Source organism: Morchella importuna (genome assembly GCF_003444635.1).
Source record: "Morchella importuna strain M04M26 chromosome Unknown Morimp01GS005, whole genome shotgun sequence".
Classification (NCBI taxonomy): domain Eukaryota; kingdom Fungi; phylum Ascomycota; class Pezizomycetes; order Pezizales; family Morchellaceae; genus Morchella; species Morchella importuna.
Window position 1 is genome coordinate 596822 of NW_025763402.1, and position 17654 is coordinate 614475.

Genomic DNA, 17654 nt, shown 5'->3' on the forward strand with positions numbered 1-17654 from the left:
GCACGGTGACTATCCGCCACTAAGCAAAATACTCAGAGTATTGGTTTAAGCGAGTAGCTGTCTTATCGAGACTTCTGGTAGTGTATGTGATAGGTAAAGAGTAAAAGCTAGGGATAAGGTACAATATAGTGTTTGGGGAAATGGCCAGTGCTAAGCGATAATTCTGTAGCGTTTAAACTGATGATATTGTAAACCGGATTCCCTTGACTTTGATGGTTGATGATACCCTCAAGTCTTCGCAGAATCAAGCCCTATTTATACATGCTGGAACCTATGCCAAGGCCTGCTTTCTAATACTAACTGATACAACGATAATAGAATAAGATAACGCTCCCGAAGATAACCCAGATAGAAAAGCGCCCCCGCATAGTCCCGTCCTCCATTCTAATTCCGACACGTAACCATGAACCTTGCAATTGCCAGTTATCGGGTTGTACCATACTATTATCCTAGACCTACTTCCCTAAGTAGAACAGCCTACAGCCGTAAGCCCCGCTTCCTATTCTATTCCGGGTGAGACACCCAATAGTAAACGTGCCGTCATAATAGTATAACACTAGTGTGGTAACATCGCGTGCTCCCACACTACCCGATACCTTTCTATGCTTGTCCTTTCGTTACCCGACCGTCCTCGCATCACAGCCCGTCACTCGTATCCCTCATTGTCCTAAGCCTCTAGAACAGTGTTCCGTAGTTCCTGTAACAGTATTTCGGCTGAGGTGATAGATTGGATTGTGAAGAGGAGGTATTGCGCGGTTGGACTATGATTTGTAATGGGCTTTCTGTTATGTTCTTTCGGTTTCCGTTACGCGGGGTATTAGTCATCAACGGACTAGGAGTTGGGTATATAAAGGGGTGGTGTCTCGTGCTTTTTCATGTTTCCCTTCCTTTCCTCTTCTCCTCACGCAACTTCTTGTATCTACTCCACGAACACTACTTTGTTCTACGCCTCGCCATAGGGCTCAACTAGTTAGTCATACTAGGCAGAGCCACTCCATAGCCCATAGTCTCGAATACCTATTGCCACGTCTTCGTCATGGTTGTATTCCTTGGCATCATAGTCCCTACGTCCATAGACCCCCGTTACACCAAGTTGCGTCCTCTATTGCCAACCAATACAACACCATAGTCTACCATGGTGGCACATCTCCCTATTGATTATCAACAGCTAAGCGATGCCCTTCAGACCTTCTTTCAAGAACATCCAGAGGTGGATGGCAATGTTGGAATAGAAGCCTATGCACTTTTTCAACGGGCACAACATGGCTTTGTTCAGTATGCAACGGACTTACAGGAGGTGGAGAGGGAGGCTGGAAATGCGAGAGAGATGTTTGAACGACATCTAGCCCCTGTTAGGGGCCACCGAGTTGCTGTTGAAGTGGTTGCCCCTGATGAAGAACCAATCGGAGAGGATAATGCCCCACCGGTACCTCCAGTTCCACCTTTTCCAGTGGTTACCCAACGGTCGGAAAAACTCCCAGACCCTGAAGTGTTTAGGGGAGATCGCGATCGAGGAAGACTACACCTATTCAAGCAACAGATGAGGATCAAGCTATTGGGAAAAGCCGACCGCTTTCCCACACTACAGTCTAAGTTATCCTATGCATTCACCCGATTGGAGGGTGTCGCCGCCAATCAGTTTTTACAATATGTTGGAGAAGAAGGCATCGCTTTGCCTTCCATGTTACGGTTTTATGAAATCTTGGATACTGCTTTGGGGACCCTGATCGAATGCGCACGGCTATGAGGAATCTTAGGAACATCCGTCAACGAAACCGAACCTTTGCTGATTACTTCGCCGAATTCCAACGGTATGCTGCCGAGTCAGGGATGGATGAAGTCTCTAGAATTGAGGCTTTGATGGAAGGCATTAATGCGGAACTCGATGAATCAATGATACACCATGAAACTCCTGCGACGGTAGATGCATGTGCGACACTCTTGCAACGGTTAGATAATCGCCGACGAGCGGCAGAAGCTAAGCAAGGAAGTAAAAAGCCTTGGAATGCTACTGCTGCTTCGACCCCTCGTCCTCCACCGGGGAATCCTGCCCCTGCTCCTCGAGCTGCCGCCCCAGCCATCAATGTACCTACTCCTGAGAACTATCCCTCGTTCCGCCCATGAGGTGATGTACCGATGGATTTGTCCGGGGGACGTCGTCGCCCCATCCCTACTGAAAGAAATGCCCGCTTAGATGAGGACCGATGTTTCTATTGCGGAGGAGTTGGACACATGGTTAGAGATAGCCCCCAGGCAAGGGCAACTGGAAATCAACCAAGGAGACCGGTGATGAAAGGAGCAGCATTGAGGATAGAGGAAAATGATGGAAGTGATAACGAGTCGGCAAAAGATTTGTCCCTGCACTAAGTGGCTTAGCCCAGGGACCATTTAAGGATTTTTCTGAAATGCATATTTCTGGTTTTTCAGTATCAGAGGAGGAAATGGATGGGAACCAATTTGTAGTAACCTGTTCAATTTCACAGAATAAAAATACTTTCGTACCCACCTACGCCCTTATTGATACCGGAGCCTCAGGATATGCTTTCATCGATGAATCTTTTGCACGCCACAACAATCTCACCATGACCCCACTCAAAATACCATGCCATGTAGACGTTATAGACGGCAGACCTATCAAGTCAGGAAGGATTACTCATATTGTTGATGTCTCGCTAGACATTCATGGCCATCGAGAGACTGCATCATGTTTTGTGACAAAGTCGGGACACTATCCAATTGTGATGGGGATACCTTGGATGCGATGACATGATGTTACGATTCGACCAAAGGAAAATTTGCTTATCTTCGACTCTCAAAGCTGCTGTCAACATTGCTCCCTTAGTGGAACTGCAATTACGGTTCATGGTATATCAATTCCCCTACCTGAAACTCATACCGTTACCGTCTCAGCGACCGGAAAACCTACTATCGATATTCAACAACTAATACCGAAGGAGTTCCACCGCTATATCCATATGTTTGAAGAATATGATGCTTCAGCGCTTCCGCCACATCGACCGTTCCATGATATAAAGATAGTATTAGAAGAAGGCAAACAACCACCATGGGGACCAATATATGCTTTATCCAAAACAGAGTTGAAGGCACTTTGGGACTACCTTCAAGAGAACCTACCTAAGGGAACTATCCGCCATGGTGAATCACCAGCGGGGGCACCTATACTATTGGTCAAGAAAGCTAATGGAACTCTTCGTTTATGTGTCGACTATCGGGGCCTCAATGCAATTACGATTAAGAACCGATACCCATTACCGTTATTGAAGGAAACCTTGACCAAATTGTCGAAAGCAAAATATTATACTAAATTGGATTTACGTTGGGGATATAATCAAATCAGGATAGCGGAAGGAGATGAATGGAAAACGGCATTCCGGACTCGATATGAACACTTTGAATATACGGTAATGCCTTTTGGATTAGCGAATGCTCCGGCTACATTTCAACATTGGATCAATGACATCCTGCGCCCCTATCTCGATCAATTTGTAACGGCCTATTTAGACGATATTCTCATCTATTCCGAATCCCTTGCAGAGCACAAGGGCCATATTCAAAAAGTTTTAAAGGTACTTGATGAGAATCATGTCCATCTCAAACCCGAAAAATGTGAATTTATGGTTCAAGAAACGAAATATCTCGGCCTAATCCTCACCCCAAATGGCAACAGAATGGATCCAAAGAAAGTTATTGATGTTCTAGAATGGTCTACACCGACAAATCTTCATGATGTTCAAGTATTTCTGGGATTTGCAAATTTTTATCGACGGTTTATTTTAGGCTTTTCAAAGATTGTCGCCCCGCTTACAGCCCTAACGAAGAAAAATGTTAAATTCGAATGGACAGATGAAAGGGAGGAAGCATTTCAAGCCTTGAAAAAGATGTTTACAACAGCGCCTATATTAGTTCATTTCGATCCGAATCGGAAGATTATGATAGAAACCGATGCATCCGACTATGTTTCAGCAGGAATTCTATCGCAACGTGATGATGAAGGAGTTTTACATCCGGTCGCTTTCTTTTCCAAGAAACATTCCCCTGCGGAATGCAACTATGAAATTTATGACAAGGAACTTCTAGCAATCGTGCGATGTTTTGAAGAATGGCGACATCATCTAGAAGGAGCACAATTCCCCATTGAGGTTTTCAGCGATCATCGAAACCTGGAATATTTCACGACGACAAAATTATTAAATCGTCGACAAGCCCGTTGGTCTGAATTTCTTTCACGTTTTGATTTCATTATACAATTTCGATCGGGAAAACAAGGAGCAAAACCCGATGCATTAACTAGAAGGTCAGGTGACCTACCTAAAGAGGGGGATGAAAGGTTGACGCATCAGAGCCAAGTGGTTCTGAAGCGAAAAAATTTGGATACAAAGCTAAGTTTGTTCGCGGGTTCTTTATCAAATGAATCCGCTGAAGGAATGTCTACTGTGGAGGAGTTATTTTTAAAAGCTTACCAAGTTGATAGTTTCCCAAACGAGATTCTTGTTATGCTCCGGAGCGACGTTCGACATTCAAACAAAATTTCACTTGCCGAATGTATGGAAGACAACAACGGTCGGCTACTTTATCGAGGTGCACTCTACGTACCAAATGACAGTGACCTCCGACTGAGACTACTAAAAGAACATCACGATAAACCATCAGCAGGCCACCCGGGTAGAGCAAAGACATTGGAACTCTTAAATCGGGAGTATTATTGGCCACAAATGCGAAAGTATGTCGATCGATATGTCAGAAATTGTAATGTGTGCACCCGTAGCAAGGCACCCCGCAATGCACCCTATGGAGTACTTCGCCCCATGCCAATACCCGATGGACCATGGACGGATGTCTCGATGGATTTTGTTACCGACCTTCCGGAGAGTGAGGGTTACAATGCGATTCTAGTTGTTGTTGATAGACTAACCAAAATGCGACACCTAATACCAACAACTAAAGAGGTGGACTCAAAGGAAGTAGCGAGGCTGTACATCGATAATGTGTGGAAGCTACATGGACTACCTGATACTGTCGTGTCCGATAGAGGAACCCAATTTGTTGCGGAATTTTGGAAATCACTTTGCAAACGCCTGGAAATATCTCCACGATTCTCCACCGCATTTCATCCTCAAACCGATGGACAAACTGAAAGGATCAATGCCGTAATGGAACAGTATCTTCGAAGTTATGTTTCTTATCAACAAGATGATTGGACCCGATTATTGGCAATGGCGGAGTTTGCAGCAAACAATCATGTGTCAGAAACAACCAATGTTTCTCCTTTCTATGCCAATTCGGGAAGAAATCCACGGATGACTTTCGGCCCCTTGGAGCATGGCAAAACGACAGCAGAAGATCAGGCCAATAGCATCGCAAAAGAAATGAAGGACATGGTGGAATTTATGAAGAGCGAAATGTTTCGGTCACAACGGATACAAGAGGAATCAGCTAATCTCAATCGTTCTCCTGCTCCTCGCTATTGTATAGGAGATAAAGTTTTCTTATCGACACGCAATGTTCTAACAAAGCGACCCTCCAAGAAATTCGATTGGAAACGGATTGGTCCTTATAGTATCAAACGAATCGTCAACCCCTATGCTTATGAGCTAGAACTTCCCCGTTCCATGAAGATCCATCCAGTATTCCATGTTTCATTATTGTCACCCGAAGCAGGCAATCCATTACCGGGACAACAACTATCACCACCACCCCCAGTTGAGATCGAAGGGGAGGAAGAATGGGAAGTCGAAGAGATTTTGGATTCTAGGAAACGCAAGGGAAAGTTTGAGTACCTGGTATGGTACGTAGGATATGACGATGCCTCGTGGCAGCCGTTATCGGACCTTAAGCATTCGCCTGACATCGTTCGACAATTCCATGAACGTTATCCACGAAAACCTAAGCCTACCAGGAGGTAGGCCTTGGAGGGGGGCGTAATCTGTAACGGCAATATTACCTGTTGGTTAGGATGATCGATTGGACTGTGAAGGGAAGGTATTGCGCAGTTGAACTAGGATTTGTAATGGGGTTTCTGTTATGTTCTTTTGGTTTCCGTTACGCGAGGTATTAGTCATCCACGGACTAGGAGTTGAATATATAAGGGGGCGTTGTCTCGTGCCTTTTGATGTTTCCCTTCCTTTCCTTTTCTCTTCACAGAACCTCTGTATCTGCTCCACGAATACTACTTTTGTTCTAGGCCTCGTCATAGGGTTCAACTAGTTGTCATACTAGGTAGAGCCACTCCATAGTCCATAGTCTTGAATACCTATTGCCACGTTCTCGCCTCAGTTGTATTCCTTGTCACCATAGCCCCTACGTCCATAGACCCCCGTTACACCTACCTCCTGGTAGGCTTAAGTTTTCGTGGATAACGTTCATGGAATTGTCGAACGATATCAGGCGAATGTTTAAGGTCCGATAACGGCTGCCACGAGGCATCGTCATATCCTACGTACCATACCAGGTACTCAAACTTTCCCTTGCGTTTCCTAGAATCCAAAATCTCTTCGACTTCCCATTCTTCCTCCCCTTCGATCTCAACTGGGGGTGGTGGTGATAGTTGTTGTCCCGGTAATGGATTGCCTGCTTCGGGTGACAATAATGAAACATGGAATACTGGATGGATCTTCATGGAACGGGGAAGTTCTAGCTCATAAGCATAGGGGTTGACGATTCGTTTGATACTATAAGGACCAATCCGTTTCCAATCGAATTTCTTGGAGGGTCGCTTTGTTAGAACATTGCGTGTCGATAAGAAAACTTTATCTCCTATACAATAGCGAGGAGCAGGAGAACGATAAAGATTCATCAGCAAACCTGTAGCCTTCGCCAGACGCCCGGGGCGCTCAGGGCGCTCAGGGCGCTCGGTAGGTAAACTACCTCTCCAGAGATACCGCCAGTGCTCCTGGCGAGGTCTGGCGCACAATATTCCGCCCCAGCGCACACTAGTCCGCACAACGGGCCCCGACACTAAATAATAGCGCCCGGTGTAACTAGGACGTCACTCTACCCGCCAGAGAACGCCAGTTGCACGGTTGGATATCCTGACTGCTCCTGGAGCACTCTTCACTGCTCCAGCGGGCTCTGGGGATAGAATGATTGCCCTGACTCCCCCTGACGTTGCCGGATGGGGTGCTTTGAAATCTGGCTCATGCCCGACGTACCGATTCCTACATGTCGGCGCCCCGTTCTCTCTAGGCATACACCTCTCCGCCGTTCCGGCCTCTGGTATTCACAATTCCCCCATGAGATTACAAAAACATCACTCGCACGACGATCTCTACTGTCTCCAGAGCACTCGCGACTGCACTTTGAGAATTGGTGTATTCAACACCGTGATCCTCCGCCTAATACTAAATACAATACGCCATTTAACACCCTAACTAACCCTAATACAATATACGAATCAGAAGAAATCCCCCACTATCTCCCTTAGCACTCGTGATTGTTCTACACATCCTCCTCCCCCCCCCCTTCGTAATCCCCCGCTACAGGTAATTCCGGCTCTTCTTCTTCCTCCTCCCCCTCCTCTTCGGTGTCAATGCCGCGAAGTCGGGCATTAATCACTTCGTCCTGGGCGCTGTCGGAATCAACCCGACCTCCTGGAGCACTCGTGGGTGTTCTCCGAGCATCTCGGAATGCGGCAAGATCCGCAGCCAGAGCTTCATCGTCCTCGCTAAAACCCTCCTCCGGTATAATCTCAATCGTTACCCCTTTTTTATCTCGTATCTATTAGGGTTAGCATTTAGAATACCACTCGCATTACCGGCATCTAGAAGTATCATACCTTTTCTCGAAGGTTATCTTTGATTACCTCCAAGGTTGCCTCCTGGTTCTGTTTACTTCTCCCCTTCCAAGTGTTGCTCATCCTGTTGAACGTTTCTACTCGTGTTTGGATGTCAGCTTGGCAATCCCGCATAGCCCTAGGAGCATCCGTCATTGCTCCCAAGGCACTCGCCATATCAATGAGGGCATCGGGCCATACTTACTCACAACACTCTCATTCTGCGACTGAAAATTATCAGGCTTCACGTAACTCCCTGTTGACCACGCCCGAATGCCGTGCCAGATCGCCGTCGATATCAGGCAAATAAGGGTAGGGGTTATCCGCTCTAGAAATTCGGGATCCCTAACCCCTCGCATTCTTACCCCATCGAAGTATTTAAAATACAATATATCGATAATTTCCGGAGCCAGGAAGCGCAGTCGGTAGGTCTAGAATCTGTTACCGGCTATCCCGAGTGCTCTCTGGGCATCCACTGGCATCATACCTCGTAATGCTGTTGGGGGCTCAAGAAACGATCATTCTTCAAAAGGTATTCCACTTGAGCCGCCCTCGCCTCAGGCCCCACAAAATTTCCAAGCCCGTATATCGTAGAGTCCGCCAGGCGCCCTTTCACCTCGTGCATCAAGTGGGAACGGACACGGGAGTGCAGACTTCTGACCTATCATTCTCAATTATGCTTCCAGAGCACTCGTAATCCTTTTGGGGGCACTCACCTGTTTAATAACGACCTCATCAAGGTCTACTCTACACCCCACTCGGCGACTAGCAGTTGCCCACATGCTCACTACCAGTACCGAAAGTCTTGCTGCAGGTGGAAAGGGCTCATGTAGAAGAGTATGCTCCCCGATTAACACGCTACACTCCTTCTCAATCCTCTGAGCCTGCACTGACAGCACATTTGCACTCCTAGAGTTAGGGACCACAGACCTCTGAGTCAATTGGCTCGAAGGAATGTCGCCAGTGTTCTCAAAGACGTCGTGAGTGTCCTCCGGAATACTAACCTCGCTTCCCGGAATCAAAATACCCTCCTTTCCGGCATCGGAGTACTCTCGTCCTCCTCCCTAGATGAGGGAAGGTACTCGATTTCGTAGACTCTTCGCGATCTACCTTGACCGTGAAGTTGGCTTGAAGGAATCTGACGACTGCTCACAGAGTTCTCGCCAATTACCTCGCTAGGCGGTGAAGAACGATATGTCCGGTAAGTGGGGGACGACTCCCCGTATCGAGAGCGCATCGAGGAAAAATCGATATGGCGCGTAGAAGAGGTATACTCATGAGCATAAACAGGTGCAGAGGGCCTAGACTGTGAGGGTGTTGGGGGTGCTCTCTGGGATGCCGGGAGTGCTCTCTGGGATGCATTCTGGCTGGGTGCTGAAGTGGGTGCTGCTCTCCCTTGACCTTGTTTACGTATTACTTTCGCGCCCGGTCGAGTTCCCCTCTGAATCGTTAGCCACTAATACTTACATGTTAAAAAGCATCAATGAGCGAGATAGAGTCGAACCTGTACCACGTCCACCACACGTTGGAAGAAGCAATGACCTCCGCTACCGCGCCAGTTGGTTTCCTCCGAGCATTGCCCAGTGCTCTGGCAGTAGTCGGCTGAACTGTATGAGGTCTCTTTCCGACAGTCTGAGACTTCTGGGTGTAAGATGGGGGGGGGGCTTGAGGTTCATCCTCATCCTCCTCAGAGCTCTCGTGGTCATTCTCCGGAGCATCATCATAGTCTGAGTGGCTAGTATCAACTATTTCTTCCACCTCTGGCGCCTCAATTGCCTCTGGCGCCTCAATTGCCTCAGGCTCCTCCTGCGCTTCAAAATTATCAGTATGATCCTCGGGGAGATGAAATTCTACCCTCCTAGGACTGCTCCTCCCAGTGGGGGTTTCGGAGGAACGGAGAAGACCTTTCCGAGTTATTTGAGCGGCGGTGGTCGATTGACTACTCCGAGTGCGGGCTGGCAGTGGAGTCAATGTTCGGTAAGATATTTCAGACTCGTCAGTCAGTAAATCTTCATGTTCTTCAGGTCGTTTTGGGAGTCGTGGGCGCTTTGGGGCAAGAGGTGCTGAACCGGAGGAGCGCTTGGTGGGAGCCATTCTGATGACTGGCAGGAATATCCGCAGTGCTCTAGGAGCACTCGCGATATCTTCGATTAGAAATCAATTCTTGGCGAGAAAATTTGCGCCGCTAATCAAGAAAAATTTGCACCGCTAATCCTCTTACGGCAGGGATCATCCTATGTTACCACAATTTCTGCACTCAACCGCATCATTTATCATCACTCGTTTTACTGCACTTTCTGAAGCGGTACCGAGTGCTCTGAGAGCAATCTAGGAGTTTGATTCGACTTTGAAATAAAAGCAATGCAATTACTACCTGGAATAATCTAATCTAATCTAATCTAATCTAATCCTATCCGATATAACCCATCCATTGATATACTCTCGCAAGACAAAGGGAAATCCAAAACACCAAATCGTACCGCACCTCAATAGCTATCGCGAGTGCTCAGGGAGTAATCCTAACAACTATTAAAAGGTTAGTGACAATTCCGCAGGAAGGGAAGTTAGAGATTATACCAAAGGGAACTAATGATGCCCACCACCATCACCACCATCACCACCACCACCATCACCACCTCCACCCCACCACCACCACCACCACCGCCTCCAGCTGGTCCTCCACCACCACCGCCGCCCGGAGGAGGAGGAGGTCCGCCCGGAGGCGGTGGAGGTCCTAGACCACCACCACCACCACCACCACCACCACCACCCCACCACCACCCACCACCACCACCACCTCCAGCACCAGCAGCCGCGAGTGCGTCAGCAGCTCTCTTGGCTGCTATCCCGGCAGGTGTCCAGATCGTCCCCTGTAAGAAGTTTGGGTCAGCAACCCCGACACCCAAAGGATACTTCCTAAGGTATTTGGGGTCTAAATCGTCGATAGCATCCTGCTGTCTATCGCGACGCCTAACAAGAGTCTGAATTAGCCTTTGATTACTGGCATCAGTTCTAGGCATATATACCCTCAGTCCTTTGGCATTTATCCGGTGCTTTCCCTCCTCGTAATCCGAATCCTCTGCAGGAATATCGATCATGCTATAATCATCTTCCTCAACGTGAGGGAAAGCCGGGTTCAACGGGGGGGATTCCGCACCACCCAGGTTAGCACCCGCGCCTGCTCTGTGGAGGACCGCCAATATCCTCCGAGGCCTGGCATTGCTGTTCTTCAACCAACCTTCGAGCTCCTCTGAATCGGTAATTTGTACCTCCACCGGCCGAACGGGAGGAACAGCTGCCGGGGGGACATTCTCAATTGCCCCCCAGATAGTCCTGACTGCTCTGCCGGGTGCGGTGTGCTTCAGGATCAAGTTGCATAGCTCGGGGAAAGTTATCTTGGTCAAAATTCCGATGAACGAAGGTTCGTTCAGGGGATCATTCCAGTCATAAGTAGGTGGTGGGACGAGCATAAAGAATGCCCCTAGAGCATCGGGGTCCACCACGGTAACCATTATGGAAGGTCGCACGAGTTCCGGAGGTACTGCACGCTCTTTCCCTTTGCGAGAGCGTCTTCCGGCTGCCTGACCACCGCCGTCATCATCATCATCACTATCACCGGCAGCCTCTTTGAACTGACGGTCTCCCTGTCCCCTTGATAACCTATCCTTCATACCAACATCTGCGATGAGCCACTGTAGAGCACTCGCCAGTGCTCTACGGGCATCGGAGTCACCCCCAGTCCAAATTGGCAGAAAACCGTTGAGGGAGGGCAAGTTCATCAAGTAAAGGCATAGGGCATTGAACGCAGCCATACCGGACGTGCTTTTATTGACCCAACCCACATTTTGCATTTCCGCCTTTAGGCTGTTGCGGATGCTGGTGTACACTCTAGGTAGGTTGAGTAGACCTAAAGTCATCTTCGCTTTGCTTGCTTGAGTCATCTTGAATGCGGTCGAGCTCGGGGATGTCTCTTGAATACTCGGGGATGTCTCTTGAACACTCGGGGATGTCTCTTGGACAATCGGCGATGGCTCGGGTCTAATTAGTCTCTGTCGTACTGGTGAGGGGTGGTCTATTAGTTCGGACGGGCTTGCACTAGAAAATAACCGAGAGGGGCGTCGGGGCTTGAATGTAGGGGTCTCCGGTGCAAGAACCTTCGGTGGAGCACTGACGGGTGCTGGTGAGGGAGTAGTAGAGCCTGCTGGGCCTGTTGAGCGGCCTGTTGCTGGGCCTGTTGCTGCTGGGCCTGTTGAGCGGACTGCACTAGACTTGGACCGAGTGAGAACTTGACTTGGGACTATGGTCTTCCGGGCAACGTTCTTTTGTGGAGCACTAGCGGGTGCTGGTGGGGTAGCACTAACCCTAAGTACGGTCGTCCGTACAAGGGCCTCTGGTGAAGCACTGCTGCGTGCTGAGGAAGCAGTGGAGACTGCTGCTAGTGGGCCTGTTGCTGGACCTGTTGCTGGGTCTTGATCGTCACTTATGTATGGTTCAGAGGGTTCGGAACTAAAGTCGGGAAAGGAGTCGGAATCAGTTAGGGTTGCTCCCCAGTTACTCGGGAAGATCCCTTCAGTGTCCGATGGAGCTAGGTTAGTATTTGGCGGAGTCCGGGTTTCAGTCCGGATTGGTGGAGGTACAGGGTTTTGTTTTCGGCTCTTGTTGATCGGGGTGAACCCGGAGAGCACTGGCGACTGCTTAGGGGGTGTTTCTGGTATCTCCTCCGGGATAGGCTTGACAGTTTTGCGGGACGATTTGCGACCTGAGGAAGTTCGGTGTTTCTTATGTTTTCGGGACGATTTGTGTTTCTTGGTTTTTCGGTGGGTCTTTTCGTTATCGTCTTCGTCTATGTCACGCAAGCGCTTCTTATTGGGAAGTTGATTTGTGTTCTGTGAGCTACCGGGAGTGCTCTGAGCGGTGTTTGGAGTCTGATAATGTTAATGTATCACTGTGGTGAGTATGGTTCTAAAATTAATTGGATTAGGAGAGAGAAATACCATCTTATTTATAAAGATTGCAAAGGTTAAATCGCTTGAAAACGGAGGAACTTGAAGGATGAGATTTCAACAGGTAATGTTGAAAGCAATGGAAAACTTGAAGTGATAGGTAGAGGAGAACTTGAAGGTGGTTAGGAACTTCTCACGAACTTGAAGGAAGGGAGGGGTGCTCTTATACCGAGTACGATCAGCTTTTTTCTTGAGCTTATCACGCTTCCGAGAGCACCCACGAATGCTCTAGAAGCACTCGAGGGTGCTCGTACTCAATGTTTGCTTCAATATATGACGTTGATCTAAATGCTCCAGGCGCACTCGGGGATGCTCTGACGGTACCAATGGTGACGTCGATAACATTCTGGTGTTGGGGTTGGTGCTTGTGTTCTTGTTGGTGTTGGTACTCTGTCCTCTAGGAAGCTGATTCGGAGAGAATGTATTCTTTGAGCTCGTAGTCGATATTAGTGTTGAATTTGGCGCTGAGAACACTGTCTCGATCTGAAGAGACTCCGCGAGTGCTCAGGGAGAGAGTGCAGATGCTCAGGGCGATAGAATCTAGCATAACTGGCCGCCTGATTGGGGTGGTGGGTGTTTCTTCGTGTTGGTGTTGATGTTTGTATTAGGTTGGTGATGTATGACATCAGACTCGTATTGAAAATCAGCCTTGCCGACCGGGGTGCAGGTGAGAGGAGCCTCATTGGCTGACAAATCAAATCATTCGAGCACTCTGCAGCAGCACCTGCAGGAAAGAGCCTCCTCGGCCTTGGCAGAAACCAAATTTTTAGAGCACTCAGGAGTGCTTTGCTAGCATCATGAGACTTCAATGAAATCGTCTTGCCCCTTTTGCAGCAAGCGGTACAGCTCCTCCGCGAACTTCGATAAACATCTTCGAACTACACATCCATTTGAAGCAGATGAATGGCTGGGAAACCAATTTTTACTCCTGGAGCGCGATCAAGAGGCACCCGATGACACTCACGACAGCCCGGAAGGCATTCACGATTCCTATTCAGATGCCCATGACGACTCGGATAGTTCGGAGAGCAACAGTATCAATTATCATGACCAAGATCCCGATAATAATTCAGATCTGGAATCCGAATCATATTTTATGATGGAAGAGACAGATGGAGATGCAAATAGGCATGAGGCAGCGACAACGATTTACGAGGGTGCTGGGGAGCGTCTCTACCGCTCGGAGGACTACGACGAATGCTCACAAAACCTTCTCCGATACCCGTGGCACCCATTCAACTCAGCATACGAGTTTAGAATGGCACGTTATTTCATACTGTCGAAGGCCTCACAAGGAAATATCGACAGTTTCTTTCTACACGCTCCGTCAAGCAGTGGCGAATGCTCCTACAGGACTGGGCGAGGTTTTATAAAGAGGTTGGACGAAATGAATGACATATTGGGAAAGGCGAGCTGGCATCATTCGGAGGTGGATATTGGGGGAGAGAAAATCCCTTACTATTACCGGGATCCAATGGTAATTGTGCGATATCTTCTAGGCCAACGGGCCTTTCGGGAGTCATTGGTGTACGCGCCAGTGGTAGAGCATAATGAATCTGGCGAGAGAATGTACGGGGAAATGCATACGGGAGATTGGTGGTGGGAGACGCAGGTCTGGTAAGCCTCACAAGTGCTCTAGAGGCAGTCGCTAATGCTTTCTGGACAGAATACCTTACCGGAGGGGTCGACTGTGGTACCAATTATATGCGCGTCAGATGGCACACATTTGACAAATTTTAGTGGGGACAAGAAAGCCTGGCCAATCTATCTTACCATCGGGAACATCAAGTCATCGGTCCGGAGCAAGCCCACCGGGCATTCGTTAATTCTCCTAGGGCTACTGCCAGTCCCACCTAAGCTCGGGAAGAACTCACTCGCTAATTCCGCTTTACGACGTCAGAGTCAAATGGCGCTGCATCGCGCCCTTGGGGAGATCTTTCAGAGCATTCGGGAGTGCTCTCAGGAAGGCGAGCTAATCGCATGCGCCGACGGGTACGAACGTCTATGCTTTCCGGTGTTGTCGGGTTGGATCGCTGATCAACCTGAGCATTCAAACTTACAAAATATTAGTACTAGCTCTTGTCCAAGATGCGAGGTGGAATTCCACAGTCTTGGGAGCACTCGCCGGAGCCCTACGCGCGATCACGAGGATTACCGGGAGAGGGTAAAGCTATTCAGGGAGAACCCGGGAAACCTGGGACCGGTGGAATACCTTGTCGCGAGATCAGTAAAGACACTCTTCAATGCTTTCTGGGGTATGCCGAGGGTTAATCCATACGATCTCAACAAACCGGACATTCTGCACAATATCTACCTAGGGATGTTGAAGCACATGATGGAGTGGGTTCAGGCTTTCTTGAAGAAGCACAATCGATTGGAGGAATTTGACAAGGCTTGGGCCTCGATTGCGCCTTACCCTGGACTGGCAGTACCGAACAAGGCATATCGTGCCACAACCCAATGGCAAGGGAAGGAGATGAGAAATCTGGGGCGGGTCGTTCTTGGAGCACTCGCGGCTGCTTTGAGAAACCCGGGGGTGGCTGTCAGGGGCGACTTCGCAAAGGCATTGAAATGTGTACGAGGCTTAATCGACTTCCACTTAATGGCGCAGTATGGGAGTCATACGACGAGCACACTGAATTATATGGAGAGCTATCTCGAGGATTTCCATAAGCACAAGGATATCTTTTTAGAATTCCGGGCGTACAAGAGGACGGTTAAGGATGCGAGAGATCGGACAAAAGCTGTGAAGACCTCAGGCTCCCAGAGCGCTCAGCGAGGTTTGGAGGAGATTCGCGAGATACGGGAAAGGTCTCACTTCAACTTCATCAAATTGCACGTGTTAACGCACTATCGGGAACATGTCGAGCGCTTTGGGAGCATTCCCCAGTACTCCACCGACATCAGCGAACTCGCCCATGTACGTCAGATAAAAGAGGCATACGGAGCATCCAACAAGGTCGATGCTGCAACGCAGATACTGGACTATGGGGGGCGGCGGTTGGCGTTAGAGATTCGAATGCTGAATCTGAAAGACATTGTTGGAGGTCCTGAGAGCACTGACGACATCCTTTGGAGCCATCGAGATAACCTGAAGGAGTTACTTGAGATTTTTAAAATCGAAGACCGGAAAAAAACACCAAATGAACGATCCATAGTAGAAGGCCGACTGCCTCTAAGGCGTCTTTGCAACCCCTCCACGAAATCGGAAAGACTTTTCAATATTGCGGATGGACTGCAAATAAGCCATACCACGTTATATCGCCTGATAAAGGAGTATGCAGAGGATGCGGGATGCTCTCAAAGCTTTGCCGGAAGCTCTGAGAGCATTTTAGAGCGCCGGGTGGAGATGTTCACATGTTTGCAGGTTCCGATACCAATCTTCCAAAGACCTGAGGTGTACGAGGTTCACAATATCAGGTGTACGGGAAACGCGGCTTTTAGGAAAGGGAAAATAAGAAAGGATTGGGTATGGGTGTCGGTAGCGTCCTCAGAGGAGTGGGGAGTGTTTCGGGGACGCTTACCAGGACGTGTCGAGGCTTTGTTCAAGCTGCGGGACAGTGGGGGGCGAGCACATAGACTATGTATAGTGGAGCTACTCGAGGCAAAGGATCGTGGTATCGCTGATAGCTCACATGGGCTCCTGAAGGTTTGTAGGAGGAGGAGGAAGAGGATGTGGGTCGTTAATATTCGGAGTATATTGGGAATGGCCCATTTGTTTGAGGTGGAGACTGGTAATTGGTTGGTAAATACTAGGATAGACTTGCGTACGTGGAATGAATTTAGTTGAATACTTGTAAAGCCGTGAGGGCATTCTTGAGTGCTCTAGGAACGTTAGACCCAATTGGACTCTCTAATTCAAAATTCGTGTCGTTCTGCTATGCATGCGGATTGGAAGAAGGAGGTAAAGTTTCGGCCGCTCAGTATCTGAGTCTGGCTATCCAGCAAGCTCGCTCCAGGAGGTCAATGCCAGTCCATGTTTGCTGCTTATGCATGGACATTGAGCTTTTCAGACGAGCCGTACCATGGCCTCAACCTCAAGGCTAATTATGCCTTTCACGAATCGACAGAAACATACACGTCCGTCAAAGGTTGGGTAGTCGTCACCAGTATACAGGACAGTGCTCGTATCAGTATCCCGCGACTGACCGTACAGCGGCGTTGAGGATACCCACGTTAGATATCTTTTGAGGGACTGGTGCGGCCTTCCTATCCTTTGAGGACGGTGTATCAATCCAAAGGAGCCCAAATGAGGGTTGCCTCACCTTGAGTGGGTATGACGAATGCCTCAGCTCTGTGAGCATTGGTGAGTGCTCTGGGAGCACTCGCGGAAGCCCTCGCGGGAGCGTTCGCGGGAGCGTTCGCGGGAGCATTCGCGGGAGCATTCGCGGTGCCGTGAGAGCATTCGCGGTGCCGTGAGAGCATTCGCCGTGCCGTGAGAGCATTCGTCGTGCCGTGAGAGCATTCGTCGTGCCGTGAGAGCATTCAAGAAAACTGTGAGAGCATTGGGAAGTGCTCGCGTGTACTACTGACGTAATCAAAAGAAGCAAAAGTTCCTAGGTGCTGTGGGCGGAGTCACTCCATCCTAGCGTCTCCGGAGGGGGAGGGAATCTCATGGCGGCCCAGGCGACCAGAGCATTGGCGAGTGCCCTCCGGACGTGAGCCATATCTCCTGGCGGTCCCAGAGAGTGGGACGGTCCTGCGGCGGAGCCTGGCGCGAGGGTTGTACTCTGGCGGTGCCGGACGCGCTGGGCGCTCGTGGCGCAGAATGCCCGCCAGGACGTAGGGGCTGCGCCCTGGGTAATAGGCGAGCTTGCTGATGTTAGCTGATTCCTCTTGTATCCTTTGTGACCGAACATTTG

General features: G+C 49.1%; 5 protein-coding genes across 5 annotated transcripts; 1 reads left to right on the forward strand and 4 right to left on the reverse strand.

Moving 5' to 3' along the window:
- Positions 1 to 6343: 6343 nt before the first annotated feature.
- LAJ45_02715 (uncharacterized protein) lies at positions 6344 to 6637 on the reverse strand (the record flags this gene model as incomplete). Its single annotated transcript, XM_046112306.1, has 1 exon — positions 6344 to 6637. One exon carries the CDS (start codon positions 6635 to 6637, stop codon positions 6344 to 6346), a length of 294 nt encoding a protein of 97 aa, XP_045974432.1.
- Positions 6638 to 7455: 818 nt separating this feature from the next.
- LAJ45_02716 (uncharacterized protein) lies at positions 7456 to 7945 on the reverse strand (the record flags this gene model as incomplete). Its single annotated transcript, XM_046112307.1, has 2 exons — positions 7456 to 7734; positions 7793 to 7945. The coding sequence occupies 2 exons, from the start codon at positions 7943 to 7945 to the stop codon at positions 7456 to 7458; spliced, it is 432 nt and encodes a 143-aa protein (XP_045974433.1).
- A 1314-nt stretch (positions 7946 to 9259) lies between these two features.
- Positions 9260 to 9883, reverse strand: LAJ45_02717 (uncharacterized protein; the record flags this gene model as incomplete). Its single annotated transcript, XM_046112308.1, has 1 exon — positions 9260 to 9883. The coding sequence occupies one exon, from the start codon at positions 9881 to 9883 to the stop codon at positions 9260 to 9262; it is 624 nt and encodes a 207-aa protein (XP_045974434.1).
- Positions 9884 to 10353: 470 nt separating this feature from the next.
- LAJ45_02718 (uncharacterized protein) lies at positions 10354 to 12786 on the reverse strand (the record flags this gene model as incomplete). The annotated part of the gene is made up of 2 exons (XM_046112309.1): positions 10354 to 12714; positions 12784 to 12786. The coding sequence occupies 2 exons, from the start codon at positions 12784 to 12786 to the stop codon at positions 10354 to 10356; spliced, it is 2364 nt and encodes a 787-aa protein (XP_045974435.1).
- An 814-nt stretch (positions 12787 to 13600) lies between these two features.
- Positions 13601 to 16957, forward strand: LAJ45_02719 (uncharacterized protein; the record flags this gene model as incomplete). Its single annotated transcript, XM_046112310.1, has 3 exons — positions 13601 to 14409; positions 14533 to 16533; positions 16738 to 16957. 3 exons carry the CDS (start codon positions 13601 to 13603, stop codon positions 16955 to 16957), a joined length of 3030 nt encoding a protein of 1009 aa, XP_045974436.1.
- Positions 16958 to 17654: the final 697 nt, after the last annotated feature.